We start from the raw sequence: 19,549 nt of genomic DNA on the forward strand, positions 1-19,549 counted from the left end.
AAGTGTCAATTTACTATCCGAACTATACATTTTTATCCCAGTACTGTGATAATTTGAACATAGCATTACCATTTAACACATTATGCTGAGATCGTAGCCTAGGCTACTTGTCAAAGGTTTAATAGACATGGGCGAACCATTGTCTTTTAGGAATAAGGTTGTGTCGGTTTCAATCCAGATCACAATCTTTTAATGATAAATTGTGCAGCTCTAACTTATAGTGTAATAAATATAAGTAACCTATTATAAATAAAATAGAAGTAAAGTAGTACAATTAATTAAGATAAATATAAGTATAAAACATAAGAACAAATTGAAATAATGCAAATTGAAGACTTAAACAAATGCATATAATGTTTTAATGAACAACCTCAGATTCTTAGAATAAGTTTGTCTTAAATGGTTTATAAGTTCTTGTAAAAAAACAACAAAAAAAAACAAGTGTTTCCCTATGGAGAAAATGAAATACTATGAAAACAGTTTATGAATTTTGTCATATTTGATTTAGAGTTTTGTATACAGTTAGAGACGATCACATTGTGTTTGTATACAAATACAATGTGATTTTCGGTGAACGAGATCTGGCAGCAACAGCACATTTTTCACATGTCCAAAGCTAAAACTACTTAAAGTGCCATTGCTGTAAATAATATATAAAAATAAAAAAAAACTTGTATATAAACTCAATTTTGCACCAATGAGAATGTGATTTGATTCTACCATCTTCAAGTCAATCTACCTTGTGGTTCCTCTGAGGGAACAGGAAAGAAACACTATCTAGGTGATATCTTATGTAACATGTGATTTAAGCAAATCTGAATCAATAAAGCCGCAGCGCTGCTGCTTGTCTACTGTCATCTGGGGGTTCTAAATATAGCGGGGATCATATTTTATCGTGACCCCGTACTCTGAAGGAAGGCCTTTGTTCTGCGTGTGTGTGTGTGTGTGTGTTCGTTCGTTGTCCTCAATAAAAGCACATGACTGAGTCAAAACACACATAATGTCCTGGGAAGACGAACACACCACGAGAGAAAGAGTGAGAGTCTCGGGATACTTGGAAATCTAGGAGATGAAAGAGTTTAAGATGAGATTAAGATGACAAAAGTAACTTAATCATATTTATAAACGTGGTTTATAAATTCATCCTCCATATTCTCAGACAAGCATTGCTCTTTTATAATGTAAATCTTTATAATGTAAATCTGAGGAGCTGTGCAATGCTATTTTATGACAGTTATTTAAAAAAAATGGTAAAATGTTCATATATATATTTTGTGAAAAAATTTGTGTAAAAGTGTTCATATTATTATTTATTATTTCATACTTATATTGTTATTATTTTTATACCCTATACGCACCTATACACTAAAAGTTCATTAATACTTTTATTCAACAAGGATGCATTAAATAATGCATTTAAAAAGACATTTATAGATTTCCATTTTAAATAAATGCTGTTCTTTTGAACTTTGTATTCATCAAAGAATCTTGCCAAAAAAAAAAAAGATAAAATATTGCACAGCACAACAATTTTTAAACATTGGTAATAATAAGAAATCTTCAAATCAGCATCAAATCAGCATATTAGAATGATTAGAATGAGCTTATTGAAAGGATCATGTGACACACATGAATCACAGGAGTAAATCAGCTTTGCATCACAGGAATAAATTACATTTCAACAAATATAATAGAAAATTATATATAGTTTTTAATTTTAAATTATAAAAGTTATAAATAATAATATTTCACAATATTTACTGTTTATACTGTATTTTTAGTCAAATAAGTTCAGCTTTGGTGAGCCCTGAGCCCAAACTTTTGAACAGTGGTGTATACTTTATATTATTTATAGCTTCTTTGCGGTATAGAATAGATATTGATATTGTCATCAGCCATTAAAAAAGACTACATCGGTCGACATCTAATAGAGCTTCAGTGCCCAGATTTGCTCTACATTGGTCTGTAAAACTAAAACATTTTATGATTTCACATCTCTAGAAATAATGCAGATGCCAAACATGGAGCCCTTACAGATATGTATCATGGTACCATAGATTCCACCAAGGTACCATACAGTTACTCACCATTAGATTTTACTACAAAACAATCCAAAGTGTTAGCCACCAATGTCCTCAATAAAATAAGTTAAATAAGTTTCATGAAGGAGTCCTCTATTAATTTGTTATGGTTTTGCAATTATAACTGTGGTAAATTTGGTAGAAATCATAGGATCAGGTTGGAGGTCCCTGACAGGGACAGTCAGATACTTCATTATTAGTTTCTAAAGACCTCAAATGAGCCCAGAGTTCATTCAGCGTTTGTGTGTGTGTGTGTGTGTGTGCGTGCGTGCGTGCATGCTATGCAACTGTTTGTAAGCGTGAGTTTGTATGTATCCTGGTAAACCCTACGTTTTGGGGACAAAATGTCCTCACAAGAATGGCAATATCCAAAATCTGTGTCCTTGCGGGGACCTTTTTTTTGGTCCACATGTTTTTTTTAAAAATGTAAAAATGCAGAAAGAGTTCTGTGATGGTAGGTTAAAATCTAGCATAGTGGCAGAGATAATTTATCCTGGAGAGATCTGCAGCATGAGAAGAGCTGAAAGCTACCGTCTCTCTTTGAAGAGCTCACGACGAGAGAGAAAGAGAGAGAGAGAGAGAGAGAGAGAGAGAGAGAGAGAGAGAGAGAGAGAGAGAGAGAGACTGAAATGAAGCGTGTGGAGTCACTTAAAGATAATTAAGAGACATTTGAAGAAGTAAAATGCTTGGTTTGTTTATTGACACAGCCATCAAACACTTTATGATCTCTTTATCACTACTGACCATCACATCATTTCACTGCATTTGTCATACCTTAAAGGGGAAGTATGTCATTTTTTTTTATGCTTAAAATTGAATATTGTAGTATTACATTTTTTTATCCGTGCACATTTTGCCCTCGAAATCTTTAAATAACTTCCCCTCCTTCTTGCAGCGACATCTCTTCTCTTCTCTGATGACGTGTTTACTGGCGTGAGGGCGGGGCCACCTGTCACTCGCATGAGGTCCTGTCTTTGGATTTCATCAAAAATTAAAAAAAGATTTAAAATTTTTGGGTGAACTAACCCTTGAAGTGTAAAGAGTTAACTGTAAATTCTGCATGGTAGATTTAGCTAATTGTATAGGATTTTTGTGGACTTAATACTCGTGTCCTAGCTGTTCTCTCTCTCTCTCTCTCTCTCTCTCTCTCTCTCTCTCTCTGTGTGTGTGTGTGTGTGTCTCTGTCGCTTTCTAGGAAATTAGATGTAACATCAGTGCCAAGAAGTGAGAAGCATCAAGCATTTATAGAGAGAGAGAGAGAGAGTTAAAACAGCATTATCGATTACAAAGAGAATGTAGGGAGTTTCCGTTTTTTGTAATTTTAAGTGAGAAAACACGAGTCTTGTGTTGTCTTGTGTAAGTTATGGCATTTGGCTGGAAAACAGGAAGCAGCGTTGATGCAGATTGTCTCTGGAGTGAATTAAAGCTTTCTACACATTTCAGCTTTGTTTGTCAAGAATGGGAGTACCAGTGTCTTTCTCACTTTTAAAGGAATCGTAGCATGAAAAATTGCTGAATTGAAAAATTGCTGAATTGAAAAATTGCTGAATTGAACTAAGAGTTTGAAATACCATGTAAACTAGTGTAATGTTCAGAGGTCAAAACTTTTGAAAGTGGTCTTGAAAAACTAAATAACCCATTTTGGTCCAAAATGGTATTTTATTCCTATTTTAAATATTAATTTCTAGAATTATCTATAGTATTAAAATAATTTATATTATATTATAAAAATAATATTATAAGTGGACCTCAGTGGGGGGGAAGGAGAACATTAATGACCCCTTTAATGGTTTCATAGAAGAGTAGATGCCTTATTAAATGATTTGAAAGTCTGTGAAGGAACGCTGGATTTCTGCTTAACTAAGGGACCTGCAGAGATTCAGTGTGTTTTACTACCTGTGATGGTTGTTGAAACTGTAATTGTGTCTCTGTAGAGATTGTGATTACATTGCAACCATGTTATTTTTATGGAAAGCAATGTGTTACATTACTTTTGCTTTACTTTTTCTCACCTGGGCTGGGCTTGCTTGTTTGTTTTTTAATAACAACAAAAAAGTTTTATTTTTGGCAAATGTAAAGGCCTTTCACACCAAAAGTGAAATGAATAAGCCTCAGGCTGAAAGAAATGCAAATTCACGCCTGTACAGTAGAGTACGCTGTTATTTTGCAAAAAAAAAAAAAAAAACTCAAATGTGATGTTTATATGAAATCATATGGCTGAAGTGGATAATTGAAGGTCAGCAGCAAAGACATTGGTTATTAAAGTGAGATAAGTACATCGAGTATATTCGTGTATTTTAATATATTTAGTTACTGCAGATTTGCGTAATATTCTGAGATTGCATTTAACTGTTTTTATTAATTTTAAGTAATACTGAATCAGTTTTTTTTGCAAGTGAGATGAGTAAATGCCTGCTCACATTTATTCTAAAACTACAATAAGCATCATGTTCACACAGCGCACACAACACCTCTGCAATTACCATTTTTCTCACAAGCTGTCAGTTAGGGCTGCAACGACGTCGACTTCGATCATTTATCATATAAAGCCAGACCGCGACATTCAACAGTGTGGGAGTACTTTAAACAGAAGCCGAATAAAACTGTTCTTTGTTCGCTCTGTAACGCCGGTTTCACACTGCACGCGGTGGCAGAGCAGAAGCTGTGCGCGTGGAGAGCGGGAGCTTTCACACTGCAGTCAGTGTTGCCAAGTCCGCTTTTTTCCGCGGAATTGGGCTACTTCTACACTGTTGCCGTGGGCTGTGTCTCATGTCCGCGGGTTGAATAAAAAAAACACACATATTTAACCCCCCGAACGCGATGTTTACCAGAGAACCTCCCCGAAACGCGATTGGGCTTGTTTTGGGCTAGTTTTGAGTAACGAATGGGTGGGTTTTGTTGTGTAAACCTGGCAACCCTGCTGCCAGTGTTCTCTCGCGCAGCTGAACCGTGGCGCGTGTATTGCAACAGACGGTCACATTTTCCGTGGTTCTTCTCCTACCCTAGTACGTCTCGTGCTTTTATTTATTATGGGCTGCATATATCTGCTGTAAATGCGACCTGGTTCCGCTCTGTCCCAAACACATATGCATAATAACTTGCTGTATATAGGTAGTTTACATGATTAAAGTAACATTAAAGTTAAGATATGCCTCTAGCTTTAATCATTTAAATGTGTCTTTGAAGTTTGGGCAAAAACTTCTGGCAGCTTTAGTCGTTGTTTATGCACCTTCAAAATAGACGACTAGTTATACATTAACACTATGCTGAAAGCTCCTGAATGTGAACCTTTTGCAGATAAATACAAGTGCATTTTCGTTTACTATTGACAAAAATCAATAAGTAAATCATACTCAACTACTATAGCAAACAACTTTTCCTAATTAGGCCTACTCTGTATACATGTTATGATGAATAGTATCATTATATATTATGTTTAAAAAGCTTCTTGTGTTCATATATTTCATTATAAAATGGCATACTATGTACACTACCCTTCCTGAAATACAATTAATATTGCAGGGCTCCAGAGTGCGACTAAATGGTCGCATTTTGCGACTAAAATTTGAGAGTGTGCGACTGAATTTTATATCCAGTCGCACATGTGCGACCAGTAAATTTGCCTGCTGTCGGTACTGGAGAAATTAAGAAAATACACTTACTAATTATAATTGATAGACGTTATGTCTGGCAAATTCTATCTTTGCCAGCCGTTTCTATATGAGATAATATTAAACCATTTGTCCGTGATGCATTTTTGCCATTCGCAATCCAGAAGAGCGAGAAAGCGAGCTCTCTCACGTGGCGCTACAGCGAACACAACACCACAGTCAGCTTAATGAGTGACGATGGCCAAGAGAACTACACATACGTTTTTCTGCTTAAACTTTAGGGATGTGCTGTGATATTAATCTAATTTTATTTTCGATTTTGGCTTCCAAGAATTATAAAAAGATGGTATGAGGTAAAACTATTCCATGTTCAGTGTTCAGTGCCGTGTTCAGTCGAGCGCGACATCCTTCCCTTCACAGCCTTGCGCTGTCATTTCTCCTTAAACCTAAACTAAACGTCAGATTCAGTGATTGTTGTAAACTGCAGTCTCTACTGTTGCTAAACTGCGGGATGTGTTTGATAATAAAGAGCTATTAAATGCACAATAATCCGCGCAAGAGACGCTGTTTCCAACTTCAAGGCGGCTTATGTGTGTGTGCTGCGAAATGGACCGACTTGCACTTAATATTTTAGGTTTCGTGTGCGAAGCCTAAACCATCAAATAAACAACAAATAGCCGGTGTCAAAATGACCGGATTGGAGAGTAGTTATTTTAACAGTTTATATCTTAAATGGGCGTAAATAGTTTGGAGAAATAGGAGAATATGGTATTATTATTATATGGTCTTAAAGGGGCAGCGTCTGATAAACCTGCTGACGATTGAGCCATTAATTCGAATCGAACAAAATACAAATAGAAAATATTCACATCTCTTGAATTAACAACTTTAGCTTTTATAAGCATCGATCTATCAATTTATACAGTGAAAACTATGCAGTGTTATTTTACATTTCATTACTTTATTAGATTTCTTTGTAGGTTTGTTCTTTACTGTAATATTAATGTTAGCAGACCTTCCAAATACCTGCACACTGGTCCATTTACAAATAGATGTTTTATATTTGTGTTCAAACTTTGGGTTTCTTTTGCTATAGATAATTTACTTTTCTTACTTTTCTTATAAAAAAAATAAAATAAAGTAGGCTATAATAAAAAGAACCGGTAAGAATACTGTTAAAGTACCGGATCGATAAGCAGTATCGGTAAGAGTAGTAATACCATTAAAACCTTAACGATACCGATCCCTATTAGTAATACAGTGGAAATTAGTAGATTTGGTTAGCATGTTGATTTACGGTGTGCGCCCCTAAAATTTCTGGTTGTGCCCCTAAAATTTTCAGTTGGGGGCCACTGTGCTCCTAGTGACAAAAGTTAGCCTGGAGCCCTGTATTGTCATCATTCATTGATTTCATGTTAAAATAATATACAAATTCACTACCCTCTTTGAAATACAATAATCAGTAAAAAAGAATAATAAGATTAATCTGGAAAAATAATCGTTAGATTAGTCGACTAATCAAAAAAATAATCGTTAGATTAGTCGACAGAAAAAATAATCGTTAGTTGCAGCTCTACTGTCAGTCAATAAATGGAAAAACAGAGTAACTTGGGTAAACAATATATTTAGTTGTAAATCTAAAAGTAATCCGTTACTTTACTAGTTTCTTGAAAAAAGTAATCTGATTACATATCTCAAGTTACTTGTAATGTGTTACCCCAACACTGTCTATGTCCTCATAATGATAGGAATACCTGTGTGTGTGTGTGTGTGTGTGTGTGTGTGTGTGTGTGTGTGTGTGTGTGTGTGTGTGTGTGTGTGTGTGTGTGTGTGTGTGTGTGTGTGTGTGTGTGTGTGTGTGTGTGTGTGTGTGTGTGTGTGTGTGTGTGTGTAGTTCCAGGAATAGAAGCTCTTGACTGTAGATAACCTCACAAGAGGCAAAATTAACATAAAACAAGCAGATGGTCAAAGCAAATTTATGCTCTGCCATTTACAAAAGAGTGAAAGAGAGAAGCAGTTTTGGTTTTCAAGTAAATTGATTTTATTTTTATTTTAAATGCTTAGATCTTTTTACTGGGAAAACAAAGAATTAAGTTTTTGCAATGCATCTAAATATCAATGCTCATTTCTTTAGTCTTCCTGCAAAATAATAGATGCATCAGATGGTGTGTTTAAATACACTCTAAAAAAATGCTGGGTGGTTGGGTCAAATATGGGCAAACCCGGTTGGGTTGGGTGGGTTTGTCCATATTTAACCCATACATGGGTTGAAACAACCCAGCATTTTTTTTTAAGAGTGTAGTGATTTTGATCTGCATTTAGCTTGCGAAGGCTTTTCGTACATGTGTGTGAGTGTGTGATTCCTGCTGAGAGGCTTATGTGCAGTGTTAAAGTGGATGACGCAGGAAGCTTTGAGCCACCTGCTCTCTGTCATTGCAACAATGCTGCCGCACCATTTGGACAACGCTATAAAACGGCTTATAACTTCTCCTTTTTTTTTTTTTTACAATGTACATCATATCTGACGACTGCTGTTAGAAGTGTCAGAAGCTTTTAAACAGTGCTTAAAACTGTTTGACAATTGGAATATGGATAACCGTGCTCAAATCAGCTGGATAACACGGTTGGATTGGAGTTCATGCTGATCAGGATGGCTACATCTGTCTTGCGATCAACCTGTGAAACATTATTTCTTCGGTGGACTGACATTGTTTCTCTCGTCTAGTTTGCGTAAATGATTGTACTGATGGACGTTCAAGCACGTGTGCAAACAATGCGTGGTTAAATTCAGGCTAGGCATGTCAGAATGTTGCTTCAGGGCTCTGAGATGGTAAAACTGGATACATTCTTAAATTTCTTTCTCTTTTCGTAAGCTAATTTGAACAAAACATACCTGTTTTTCTCAATCTCTCCCAGGTGTCTGCTGCAGAAGAGCGTTTGGGGCCAATGCGACTGACTCAGGAGCCCATTCAGGTAGAGTCCGAATGTTTAATCATTATGTGGTTGTTTGAAAATGAATGCCTGTGCATTCAAAAATTTGTAGTCTGTAAGATGTTTTAATGTTTTTAACATTCTGCTCATTAAGGCTGCATTTATTTGATCAAAAATACTGTAAAAACTGTAATATTGTGAGATATTATTGCGAATTAAAAGAGCTATTTTCTAATATAATACATTTTAAAATGTAATTTATTTTTGTGATGCAAAGCTGAATTTTCAGCATCATTACTTTAGTCTTCAGTGTCACATGATCCTTCAGAAATCATTCTAATATGATGATTTTCTGCTCGAGAAATTATTATTAATGTTGAAAGCGGTTGTGCTGCTTAATATTTCTGTGGAAACCATGACACTTTTTTTTAGGATTCTTTAATGAATAGACATGTCAAAACAGCATTCATTTGAAATATAAATATTTTGTAACTTTATGAATGTCACTTTTAATAAATTTGTGTCCTAGATAAATAAATTATTAATTTCTCCAAAAAAAAAAAAAAAACGTACACATGGCCTTTTAAGTCTTTGTCTAGATCAGGGTTTCTCAAAGTGGGGACCGTGCTCCATTGCCAGGGGGTCCGCAAAATACATTTAGGGTCCTATGATTTTCACAATGCGGAAAACGTGGACAGAATCCTAAAAATGTAATCTATAGTATAATGTGGAATGTCACATAATTTGGCCAATTTTGGAAGAATAACTGAAAAGTAGGAGTGTGAACTTACATCTGTGAATATTAAAGCTCAAAATACTGCTATTTAAATATGAAGCTCTATGTGAATGAGCTTTAAAACATAACAAAATTAGCATTTCATAGTTATTGCATTTTTTTTTTTTTTTTTTGGTTGTTAAAGTTGAATGAATTGAAGTAATTAGATGTGCTTATTGATTATTCAAACATCACATTTGAAATGAAAATTAGAAAAAAAATACACGGTTATAATTATGAGGGGTTCCTGGACCCAAAAAAGTTTGAGAACCCCTCGTCTGGGCTGGGTGAACAAAAGGTGCATGTTTAATTGGTTAATTGCTGAGACTGAATCCATGTTCTAACTGTGCGAGTTGCTAAACCTCAGGTTGCTTTAAGTGAATAATTAAATGCTTTAAAAAGGATGTGCTTTGACTTTATTTAAATTAACTTAAATTAAATGAACCACCAACTTTTGACCAATTCGAAATTCGGCATCATGTCAGCTTGGCGAGTATCCGAAGAGTTAGATTCTCCTTGTTTCGACAAAATCTGTCGGCCTTGTCAATGGATAATGCAATTTTTATAATGCGATGTAAATATATTGAGTAAAATAATTGTTTGATTTCAACGATTTGTGAGCACTCTCAGAATGTCTGCACCTCCCATTTAAACACAAACAAATTGGACAGCCACTATAAAATACACAGTTTCTTTATGTATTTCTTAAAATACATAAAAGGTTTCTTCATTATTCCAGGTTGGCATACAGGGCTCAGTGTAAAGGATTTTTGGCCCCAAAGGTCCAGTGGTTCAAATTTGTACTTGTCCTGCCAAAATTATGTTATGACACAACTACTACTAGCCTAAAGACCCCTTCACACCAAGAACGATAACTATAAAGATATCGATATCGAATCATTCTTTTGTGCCTGTTCTCGGCAAGTAACTAGTCGAGCCGTTTTTTTTAATCGAACTAAATCAAGCTTTAGTTCCGGGCATGCAAGATGCAAAAGCCGAAGTAGCACGTCCGACTCAAAAAGAACCGAATGAGCCGTGATGACTGAGTTGGCGATGCAAGCCTGAGGCACGTACTGGAAATATACTTATTATGACTACTGTTATTAAAGGGATAGTTCACCCAAAAATGTAAATTCTGTCATCATTTACTCACCCTCAAGTTGTTCCAAACCTGTATTAGTTTCTTTGTTCTGCTGAACACAAAAGAATATCTTTTGAATAATGTTTGTAAAAAAAGCAGATAGAGCAACCATTGACTACCATAGTAGGGGAAAAAATACTATGGTAGTCAATGGTTGCTCTATCTGCTTTTTTACAAACATTATTCAAAATATGTTCTTTTGTGTTCAGCAGAACACAGAAACTTTAATACTTTAATACTAAACTTTAACTTTAAATAACATTTTATTAAAACCTACCAAAACCTTTCTGTCGAGAGATGTAAATAAATGTTACTGTAGTTTATTGTGCATGATTATATTTTAAGTTGTTAAGCGACATTTATAAGTTTATAAGACTGGCTTATTCTTTCTCTATAGGCTACTTTAGACATGTATCATATCCACGTTTGTAATGTGTGCTGTATGTGCAAAACTTTTAGGAATCCTATCCAAGATGTAGGCTACTCAATATTGGTCAGTCGTATCCAACATAAAGGATCCGCAAACTGTGACCACAAACACCATTAACTTAAGTGAACCTAAAATGTTGCTACCATATTTTTTACGGTAAAGTTCTGGCGACCACAGCTGCCGTTTTTGTTTTTTTTTACAGTGACCTGCACACTTAAAAAACTCCATAACAAGCCAGGAAACGCTTATACTAAGAGGACATGGCAACACCGCATGAGCATGCCCTGCAAAACCAAGCTCAAACGAAACACAATGCCTGTATCAGCGGTAGTTTAGTTCAAATTGCAGAATATAATGAGTGTTTTGTCACTGATATTGATTTTGATTTTTTTTACCAAAGATGCAAGACATCAGAGCATTGCTGGTTACCATGGTGGCAATCATCGCAATTTCGTGAATGAGTCGTGTTCTGTAGACACACTGAACAATTTAGGGTATTCACTCCCGTATTGAAATATAATTGTCATATCTGAAAATATACAGTGTGCCTGTGGCCATAGTCCCTGCAGTATTGTGGAATGACACTGCATCACTGCAGGACCCTTTGTAGTGATATGTTTTGATCTCACATAGGCTATGCAGTGATAGAATGTTACTGTGACATCACAATGCATTACTGTCATTTCTGCATTGTCCTGTTTCTAACAAATGAGTGAGGGCACAAAAAGACCTCCTAACATGGACTCATGACCTCTGGGATAATCTTGAGATGTCTCAGAGGATTGACACAGAGATTAGTGTGACCAGTGTGTGCGTGTTTGCGTGTGTGTGTGTGTGTGTGTGTGTGTGTGTGTGTGTGTGTGTGTGTGTGTGTGTGTGTGTGTGTGTGTGTGTGTGTGTGTGTGTGTGTGGTATTAGTGGGAATTATGGTTAACTAAAAGTGGAATTGTGAAAGAGAAAGTGTATGTTATGTTAACCGAATGACTGACTGCCGCTTGTCAGTCATGTTAAATCGAGGGTGTTTATGTAATCTAGGGCACGTTCAAGTTCAAACCGGCGCGCAACGTTTTGCTACGGTTTCCAGGTTGAACGACTTTGTGTGCAACGGGGTTTGAGATACGTTTTCTCTCGTTTGGTGGGTGTGTCAAATATGTCAGCCCAATCAGCAGCAACATATATATATAAACCACGCGGAATTAAAGAGACAGCTCGCACAATGGGTCCAAGTTGTTTACAAATGTGTCCGCTGTAGCTCGGTATACGCAACAACTGAAGATATTAGAAGACATGATTGTCGTAAGGGCTTTATAGTAAAAATATAGCATATCAACATGATGTAGTTGTTTATATTTTTAGCTTCATTGCAAGGCAAGTTTATTTATATACCAAATTTCATACACATACATTAAGTGCTTTACATAAAAATGAGAAAGAAAATACAAGGTATTAAAAAAGTAAGAACTAGAAATAAAATGATTTAAATTAGAATTGATTAGGAGATAAAAAAGTTAATTATATGGGATTGGGATGTTCTCTTTTATTCTGGACGGCAAGGGCAGTGACTGAAACATCGAGCGTGTTTTGCAGTATTAAATACGTATTTATATCGATTTCATCAGGCTTCGAAAAGAACACAAAGAATGGCCTTCTCAGCTGCCATAGTTGCAACTTTTGCGTCATCAGAACAGGTTGTTCAACGCAGCACCGTTTCCATTTAAAAAAAAAAAAAACGTTTTGCAGCGTTTTGTCAGAGCTGAACGCAGCCCTGTTTATGTAAAATCAGATTCAGCTGATGTAAATGTGGAAATCAATCAAGATATATTTTACAAATTAATCACCTGACATCCTTTTTTAGGGTCTTTTCTTTTGAAATGTAATTGCCTTTATACGCTGTCTGAGTTCCAGTGTTATTTTATCATTGCTAAACTATTTTATATATATATATTATATATATATATATATATATTGTTAATATTTTGAATTTTACTATTTTGAGTTTTCACTTTAAAGGGTTAGTTCACCCAAAAATGAAAATTCTGTCATGAATTACTCTTTTAAATACATTAATTAAGATCCGGCGTTCGGACACATGACCCAGACGCGATTTGTTTACAAGCAGAGGAAGACACGCGTATCTAAGCTGTTGAATTCTACATTGATCGTGCTTTAGGTCTCGGCGTAGTTCTCAAAATGGGGTTAAAGTGTGCATTTCATGGATTCCCGAACCCCGGCGTTACGTCATATTCTCGCGCATGCGTCGTGGAGGCACACACGGAAGACAAGATCAAGTTGGATAAAGGTGTTATTTGGATTTTTTTTTGCGCACAAAAACTATTGTCGTCGCATCGTAAAATTATTGTAGAGCCATTTTGGTGAGATGGACTTTGTAACGACGTTTTAAGTGCCTTTTATGGGTCTTGGGACTGTAAATGTACTGAATGCCAATGGAGGCCTATCTGAAGCCTTTCTCAGCCATCAGCTTTCAACAAAAATATCTTCATTTGTGTTCCGAATATGAACGGAGGTCTTACGGGTGTCAAACGACATGAGGGTGAGTAATTAATGACAGAATTTTCATTTTGGGGTGAACTAACCCTTTAATTTTAGTATTAGTTAGGTATTAGTCATTTTGTTGAGTGTTTTTGGCATTTTTATTAGTATTTTTTTTAATATGGCTATATATAGTTCTTATTTATTCTATTTATTAGCTTTTCTTTATTAAGTTTCAGTTATTTTAGTATTTCAAGTTATAAAAAATAATAGAAATATATATTGTATATATGTTCAGTTAACATTTATTTTGTTTCAAGTAACGAAAATGTTTTTTTTTTTTTTTGTGGTTTTAGTTTAAGGTTTAGTTTTAAAGGGATGGTTCGCCCAAAAATGAAAATGACCCCATGATTTACTCAGTAAGTTGAATACGGAAGGCTAGATATAGAAGCTAGATATTTTCCTTTATAATGTGTTAAATATGTATATTTTTCTCACACAAACCCATCGATTTGCTTCAGAAGGCCTTTATTAATCCCTCAGAGCCATGTGGAGTACTTTATGATGGATGGATAGATGGATGCACCTTTTTGGGCATTATAAAGCTTGGAATAGCCAGGACATGTTTTAATATAACTCCAATTGTATTCGTCTGAAAGAAGAATGTCATATACACCTAGGGTGACTTGAGGATGAGTAAATGATGGGCTCATTTTAATTTTTGGGTGAACTATCCCTTTAAGGTAATGATGATAACCCTGCCGAGTTCTATTGCTTTGTTTGTGTTTTACCGTTTTGATTGTTATTTATGCATTAATAAAACATTGGGATGCTATAGTTTTGAATATTTTACATTATTATTATTAATGGACAGACTATCTATAATGCCCCTCAAATTCACTCTAGTGATGTCTAAACGTCTCTCTTCTGTATCTTAGAAAGCATTTTTGGTCTGCTGTGAACAGCTGCGGATATACAGCAGGGTCACCAAATCCGCCAAGGCAGAATGACAGGTTGCCGAAATGACCTATGCCCTCTATTTCATATTTCACATTTCACTATTCCTAGTGATGATTATTAATCTCCTTTATTTTATACCGCGAAAAGCATTTTAATGTATAAAGCTGCACATATACAGAAGATTTAACAAATCCGACAACACAGTGTTACAGGTAACAGAAATGTACCTAGATTTGGTGTAAGATCTCAAAGTCAGGGCTGTATAAGTTACAAAGAGGTAAAATTGTATTTCAATGTAGATTATATAACAACCCATTAGAAAACAAACAAAACAGAAAAGATAAGATGCGTTATTTAGAAAAGAGTGGTGGCAAACATGGTGGTCGTGAGACCGACGTTTAAGAAGTTATTAATAATGAGTATCTAACCTGAATATGTATTTAATGTTATCTGTGTTATATTTAATCTGCAACATTATAAACTTTTATAAAGATAGCACAGTAGCATAATTTTTTTCCAATATCGTGACAGAATGCATGTAAACTATATGACAGAAAGCAATTTTTTGATGTGGTACTATGTCCCAAAGCTTGCCTATTCTTCTGCTACGCACTCAAAAGTATCTACTTTTTCTTCACAAAAAGAGTACATACTTTAAAGGCATAAGTAGGTGAATTGGGACGCAGCATTGGGTGAGGTCACTTCGCCCCCTGTAGGTGCACATGCCACGCTGCACGGTGGGCCTCCAGAGCGAGGTAGCGGCGACAGAGGCGTCCTGAACGACCCGGGCCATGTGGAATTTCACATCGCAGCTCCATGGTTACACAACGCTCAACAGGATGAAAGACTGTTGACCTTTCACATGCAACCAACAACAGCACCTCTCTTTCTCTCCGTCTCTCTCTCGCTCAGGTGTTACTGGTCTTCGCTAAAGAGGACAGTCAGAGCGATGCGTTCTGGTGGGCGTGTGAGCGGGCGGGGTTCAGGTGTAACATCGCACGAACACCTGAGTCTGCGGTGGAGTGTTTCTTGGATAAACACCACGAGATCGTCATCATTGATGGGCGGCACTCACGGTACTTTGAGGCTGATGCCGTCTGCAGGTGGGTACAAGCAAACTATCCATCATCTCTCTCACGCTTAGTTCTGTTCATCTCTTATACAGGTTTAGATTGACATTTCTGCACAGAGACATTTTGATTCTGATTCATATGGGTATATTGAATGATGCTGAAAATGTCAGCTTTTCCATCACAGCAATAAATTGCATTTTAAAATATGCTTAAAATGTGTTCATATAGAAAATGGCTCTTCAAATATTTTTTATCAAACAAATGAAGTGTTGATAAGCATAAATAAACTTTTTGAATGGTTGTTTGTGAAAAATTGGGCTGTATCTTTATGCTTTTGCATAACTAAAAAAAATCAGTTCATTAGAGTCAATTATTTGTGAATCTTTAAGAACTCTTTAAGACCAGTTACAGATTGCCCACCACAGTGGCTGGCAGGTAAATAAGGCAAGACTACTCTCAACCACGAAGGAAATGGCCTGCATTTGATTGGTGGCAGGTGTTAATTCCTGCACAGAGGTTTAAATGCAAGTGCACGCGTACACACACACACATCCAAAGCTGGCAACTCTCTGCCAAATCCAGTTGTTGCCAAATCACTTTTTTTCCCAGTAGATGTCTGAGTGTGTGAGGGAGGGAGGGAGGGAGAGTCTTTTGGAGTTGTGTGTCTGTGCAAGAGAGAGAGATGTGTGTACAAGATGCTTGATTTCACTGTTGTATTTTTCATGAAGAAATCAGAAAATATAAAAACCTACCTATTATTGCATGTGTTTTTAAACAGGATGATTCGAGTGGCCAAGCCTTCTGAACACACTGTTATTTTGGCAGTAATGCCACAAACGTAAGGTTTATACCAGAACACTTATCTATTTTTACGGATGTCCATCATGTTCCTCTGACTGATCTTGCTCTCTCTATCTCTCACAGTCCCTCAGATCAGGAGGAACCATCTGTCCTTCCTCTTCTCTCTGCTGGCTTCTCCAGAGTGAGTATTTTGCTCTAAACAAGGTGGAGCCTCAGAGCACACCTACCTATTATATAATCATAATGGACAAATGTTAGTTCGAAGGTGTTTACTGGCCGGAGCAAGCTTTTACAGAAAGTTAACTTTTACTCCTTTTCCACCAGAAAGTCAGTGCTAGTGCCAGTTCATAGTTGTTTCGACTGATGAGCCTTCTAAGAACCGGTTTGCCTTTCCACATGCTAGAGCCGCCACAGAGCCAGGTCTTACGTCACTGTATACGTCTCATCTTTCTCAGCAACGCTAGCGAGGCAGCCGGAAACACAAACACACCAGGCTTGTTCAAGATGCATCAGCGCTGCGCAGACCGATCAGCGTATTATATCAAAATACCACATGAGCGAATTAAAAGCATAAGGAGTCGTATGCTCTCGTTGTACTCGTTGTCATATGGCGATTGGTCTGCACAGCGCCGATGCATCTCGAACAAGCCTTCCATCAACAATGGCGAACGTTGCGTTACTATTGATGCACATGGCTTTACGATCCTACATCGGCATCAAAACACAGCGAATCCAACGCATTTGTGCAGCTTGCCGTGATTTGTATAGACGGAGATTACAATCGAGCAGCTATTAGCGCCATTAGCTGCTATTTCAAAAATGGCGGTCACAAGTTTGTGTTCGTCTTGTTGGTCACGGTAACCCCGCCCCCAGCCCCTGACGCAAGCGGTTCTTACTTCTAGACCAGCAATGTTTTGGTGCTACTTAAGAACCACTTTTCCTGGTTCGGAGCTGGTGCTTTGGTTGTGGAAAGACAAAGAACCGATTTGAAACTAGGCTCTGGCTCCGAACTAGCACCAGCACTGCCTCTTTGGAAAAGGGGTATTTGGTAAGCTGTTTTGAACCCCCGAAACGGCTGAACATTCATGGGTGTGGCCGTGTCCTGTTCAGGCTAATGCCTGCTACAGATGGTGCAATTTCCACAATCCTATCAGATCATTATAAATCACTAGGGCTGCCCTTGAATAAAGATTTTTCTAGTCGACTAATAGTCGTTTATTTAAGCCATTAGTCGACTAATCGCACATTTATATTAATAAGCCATAAATCCTAATAATGAGCCTTTAATTGCCTATATATTCAATACAAAGCCTAATCAGCACTCAAATACACATATAAAGTGCCACAGCGCGCCAGCAAACATCATAATTATGAATGTGGCGGGAAAAAACAGCAAAGAAACTGTTTAAACATTTGAATAATTTATTGATATTGTTTTCTGTATTTTCGGCTGCAAAGATGAAGTCGATGATGCTGACTCGTGCCTATATGCACGTTTCATACGGATTACATAATGGGAAAAGATTTGTTTTCCACTTGATTTGATTCATTTAAAAGTAGACATTTCAATCTTTTTATAGATAGGCTGTATTTCTCATGTCTGTGAGGCAATTATACGCTGAGTTTCAGTAAAAATGTTTTACATGCTCAAGTTCACTGAGACCGGGATGGCAGATAAAGCGCATCCTGATTGTTTTCATTATTTTACAATAGCACAACATTTTGTTGTTATTGTGAGTTTACAGAAATGAAAGCCTTTTACAGTTTGCATTACTCCTGTATGACCAAAAATGACAGAATATTTCAAGTTAAATGCAAGTGATCGTGCCGGCGCCTGTATGTCATGCAATGGATATGAGCCTAATAATAGCGCACATTTACCTTGGTTAACGTTAGAGCGAGTGGACTTGCAAAGTTGCTACTACTTACATGCTTCAAGTGATAAGCCATATTTGAGGCCAATGAATGTTGGGCGAATGTTTGGATTTCCTGCCGTTAACAATCTGTCCGTCACAGGCTGTGTGATTTCGCCACTTCCTGTGGAGTTTTTTTCTGCGACTAACAGGCTAATAAAATTCTGGTTTGACCAATCCTTGTCTAGTCGACTATTAGGGGGCAGTCCTAAAAATCACACTGCGACATCTAGTAAACTTGGATACGACATGTATGTAGACTGTGCGATGACACCTATTGAATCGTAGAATATGACGCAAGTTAGCGTAGAAGAATAAAACGTCGTAACATGTAGCATTTTTATTGGCTAGTCAGTAGACGTGGGTCGTAGCAGCAAACACACCTTGAGATGGTCATGTTGAATTTCTGACACTGTCAGAAAATTAAAGCAGGCTATATTTGGTCGCAAGACCGTGACAATGGCTGACTTTGAACCGCTCTCACTGTATGACATAGGACCAAGCGGCAACCTCCCACGGACTCTCTTGAAGCCAACACAGAAGTGACTTAAACTGCAATTCATCGACTGTCCACTAGAGACAGGCTCCAAAATGGAGTCAAATCTGTATCTCCCCCACATTAAAATGCACAACTTAACAGCAGAAAAATATGTCTACAGCCTGGTACAAAAAGTGGTTTTAGTCTATATAGCTAATTTTGCCCTTCATGACAACTGTGAGGGGGTGAATTTTTTTATAACTCATCCGTTTCAATTATATTAAGTTTTAAAGTTCTGCATAATTAAGGGCGTAGCCCTTATTACCACATTTTTTTTATTTGTCCCATTTTTTAAAATATATAATATAAATATAAATTGTTATTTGAACTGTAAAAATTGTAATAATTGTAGTTTGCTCCATGTACATAACATTCCTTTCTGTTATCCTTGCTCATGGTCTTGATTTGGATATAATTTTGCTCAGACAAAGTGATTCCATCACACTACTCTCACAAGTAACAATGTGCATTTTAACATTCATCTCAGTTCTTCCCAGATATTCCACAATATAAATATCCAGAGCAGATACGTTTGTTTACTGATCCCTGCTGGAAAATATTGAACTTTAGCAGGCAGTAGAAAATAGGACAGCATGCATACCGTGTGATATATGCAGTGCTGTTATGCCTCTCTCTCTCTTTCAGAGGTACCTGGAGAACAGCAGTGTGTCGGCCTGCTATAATGAGTTAATCCAGTTAGAACACGGAGAGGTTCGAGCTCAGTTCAAACTGAGGTAAGTCTCAAGCATAAGCTCAATTCCAGAACTAAAGAAGCTGGTGTAAGATATATATATATATATATATA

General features: G+C 36.7%; 2 protein-coding genes across 2 annotated transcripts in view; both read left to right on the plus strand.

Moving 5' to 3' along the window:
* The window catches only part of LOC307137479 (uncharacterized protein), an 890,992-nt gene that overhangs the window by 742,656 nt on the left and 128,787 nt on the right, over window positions 1-19,549 (plus strand). The window lies entirely within an intron of this gene.
* The window catches only part of pde8b (phosphodiesterase 8B), a 45,426-nt gene continuing 33,797 nt past the window's right edge, over window positions 7,921-19,549 (plus strand). The window contains exons 1-6 of the mRNA XM_079835697.1: window positions 7,921-8,522; window positions 8,609-8,665; window positions 15,332-15,522; window positions 16,271-16,330; window positions 16,417-16,474; window positions 19,390-19,478. Coding sequence (XP_079691823.1) covers window positions 8,499-8,522; window positions 8,609-8,665; window positions 15,332-15,522; window positions 16,271-16,330; window positions 16,417-16,474; window positions 19,390-19,478 — 479 coding nt within the window. The 5' untranslated portion in view covers window positions 7,921-8,498. The remainder of the gene's footprint in view (window positions 8,523-8,608; window positions 8,666-15,331; window positions 15,523-16,270; window positions 16,331-16,416; window positions 16,475-19,389; window positions 19,479-19,549) is intronic.

The sequence above is a fragment of the Gobio gobio genome (assembly GCF_949357685.1).
Source record: "Gobio gobio genome assembly, chromosome: 14".
NCBI lineage: Eukaryota > Metazoa > Chordata > Actinopteri > Cypriniformes > Gobionidae > Gobio > Gobio gobio.